The sequence below is a fragment of the Nelumbo nucifera genome, chromosome 2 (genome assembly GCF_055504915.1).
Source record: "Nelumbo nucifera cultivar China Antique chromosome 2, China Antique-T2T, whole genome shotgun sequence".
Classification (NCBI taxonomy): domain Eukaryota; kingdom Viridiplantae; phylum Streptophyta; class Magnoliopsida; order Proteales; family Nelumbonaceae; genus Nelumbo; species Nelumbo nucifera.
In genome coordinates this window covers 2,825,370-2,828,105 of record NC_142650.1, presented here as the reverse complement: position 1 = coordinate 2,828,105, position 2,736 = coordinate 2,825,370, and the positions used below count along the sequence as shown (strand labels likewise).

General features: G+C 40.1%; 1 protein-coding gene across 1 annotated transcript; it reads right to left on the bottom strand.

Annotated features, from left to right (window-relative positions):
• Positions 1-408: 408 nt before the first annotated feature.
• Positions 409-1,191, bottom strand: LOC104594968 (uncharacterized). The gene has a single exon (XM_010255523.3). The coding sequence runs from the start codon at positions 1,189-1,191 to the stop codon at positions 409-411; it is 783 nt and encodes a 260-aa protein (XP_010253825.1).
• Between the last annotated feature and the right edge of the window lie 1,545 nt (positions 1,192-2,736).

Here is a 2,736-nt window from a genome sequence, read left to right as displayed (position 1 = left end):
TTATTTTCTCAATGAACTAAGTTCAGTCTTTTGCCCCCAAAAAGGATTAATGGTCATTCTTGTCTTGTGTTTATCTTGGGATAGTCGAAACTTTGATACCATGCATATATTGTGTGGAAAGTGCGATTACAGTACTGGTATGATGGCATCAGGGGAGAAATAGAGACAAAAACAGACAGAAAAGAAACTACAAATAATAACAAGGATTTCTATATGCATATACACGTTTATATATACAAGGAAATGAAAAAGAAGAAAGCAAAAAAAAAGAGAAAACATAGGGCTAGCTTGAACTCGTCAGTAACTTGTTCGTATTTACATCATTCGAGTAAATCTGGCCGGACTCCTGATGATGATAAGGTTTCACTGCAATAACAACGTACGATATATTAATTCCAGCAGCCGTGATTAGGACGCCATATATTCGATGAGACCAAGAATGGCAGCAGTTGGATCTCCAAGAATGGAGGTCAGAATGATTTTGAAGACTACTTTGGCAATTCTCCAATACCTTCTAATTGTGGCACCGTTTGTAGTTGAATTAGCAGGAATGGCGAGCTGCTGCTCCAGCTGGTTCCTACTACACACCACCAAAGCTCCATCATTCTTCTCCAAAACCTGATCATCATGACATGTTCCCTGCCGAGACGACAGATGAGATAAATAGCCTCTCTTCCACGTCTCAAGAAGCACATCCTTGACGCATGAAACATGAAAATGATATTTGGTGCAGGTAGAGACGTAGGACCATCCCGTAACCCTACCCCACAACTCCCTCCTTCCACACTTGTAGCACCTGGACTTCACCTTGTCTCGAAGCTTTAGCGTCACCCCTTCGCCTCGAATTACATTGGGAAGTCTGCGACAACAAGGGTGCAAATCATACCCTCCTTCTGGGCAGTGATAGACGAAGCCCTTTATGTCTCTACCGCAGGCATCGCAGTATCGCTGGCGCTCTCCTGGGGCTCCTTCCATAAACTCGAAGCTATAGCCTTTGTAGAATGGGTGGCTGATGGATGAGGAGTCGGGGAACATGCAATCCTCGTGGAGATCATAGTTACAGGCATCGCATCGATACCTTATTCCAAACCCTATTTCCTTGCAGCCATCGCAAGTGTATGGCGTTTCGCTCTTCTCCAATTGTAGATTGTGTTGAGGGTGACTGAAATGAGGTTGATCGGTGTAAATCATTGTGACAGATGAGCTCCCTCCTCTGCTTGATAGTTATATTGGTCGATGATGTCGATGATGTTATATATATATAATTCTTTCTTCTTCTATATCGATGATGGGATTCGGGTGTATTGATTAATTGGTTGGTATATATGGAATGGAAGGGTTGATAAACATATATTTATAGAGACTCGGCGTCCTCTACTGGTACACGTTTTTCTTGTTATTTCTTTCTTCCGTTAAATTTCGCATACGACTGACTTTGTGGAATATATTTTCTGCTAGTTTCTCTGTAATTTCTGCTCTAGCTACATGGTTAATTGTATATATGCACACGCAACGCATATGCATAAAAATCAAAAACCAATATTATCGTAGGGATAAATTTGATAAGCTTCTTATTAGCTGCTACTTTAGATTCTCAAAGTTCTTTTCCTTTTCTTTTATTTCTTTCGGTTGTTTCTTCACAGTTTCTAGGAAGATGTTCCGAATGGACGTCCTCTTGCCTGCATACACGAAAAGGAAAGAATCCAAAAGAAAAAGAAAAGGAATGGGGATTCTGGTTTGAATTTTGGTTATTGGTAACTGCTAGATGGCGATTTCATACATATATGGCGCAAATTATTTAAGTATATGTATTGATGTTATTGTGAGGGTTCCTGGTAGTTATTCCTATATATACGTACACATCCAAGTAAGGAGGAGAAGCGAGTGACATACTTTAGTTGAGCCAACGTTTTGTTTTGGCACCGGCGACTCAAGGATGAAGAAGGACCACCAATTAAAAGCGTGCATAGGAGGAGAAAAAGGAGAGGTGGGAACTGGGAAGGAATCGCGTTTAGAAAATTTGGGATATGGGAGGGAGTTGTTAGTACCTACCACCTCTCTGAACAGGTCGAAGAAATGTAATTACAGCAGCGAATTCATTGAATCAAGTTATGCGGTAAGGAAGTTGATGAGAGAAGTAGTGATCAGTTGGATTTTGATGGCGTTGTGCTTCGCCTTCCGCTTACTTTTTGTCTTGCTCCAACGAAACCGACCAAAATTAGAGTTTTGGTACGTCTAGATATTTGCATGCCGCCTTCAACCCTCTGTTGATAGGTGATTATGCATGATTAGAAAATAAGTGAGATATAGAAAATGAATTTTACAAAATCGGCAATATCTATATGAGACTCTAGAAAGAAAGAAATGACAAGGAAGAAGAAGAAAGAAAGAAATTCAAATTAATAAAGGTATTGCCCAAAGACGCAGTGACACCATGAGGTCGGTTTTGTTTTTACTAGTTGGGGCTTGGGACTGGGGAGTCTCCTTGAAAATGAATTTGGTTCTTTATATCATATTGTCTGTGACTTTGAGTCAACCCATAATAATATATTGAAACAATAAGTGAGGTTGAATCGTTGTTCACTTGTTTGTTGATGATAACGACAACAACAAGATGAATGCCCACCTCTGCACACGCATAGTTAAAAATAATAAAAAGAAAATTAAGAAAATAGGTCCAGGAGGCTTTCCCTGGAAAAGATAGGGGACAATCTCCGTCAGATCTGAAAAATCCAT

Coding starts and splice junctions, on each gene's coding strand:
- LOC104594968 (XM_010255523.3), bottom strand. CDS start 1,191: ATGATTTACACCGATCAACCTCATTTCAGTCACCCTCAACACAATCTA.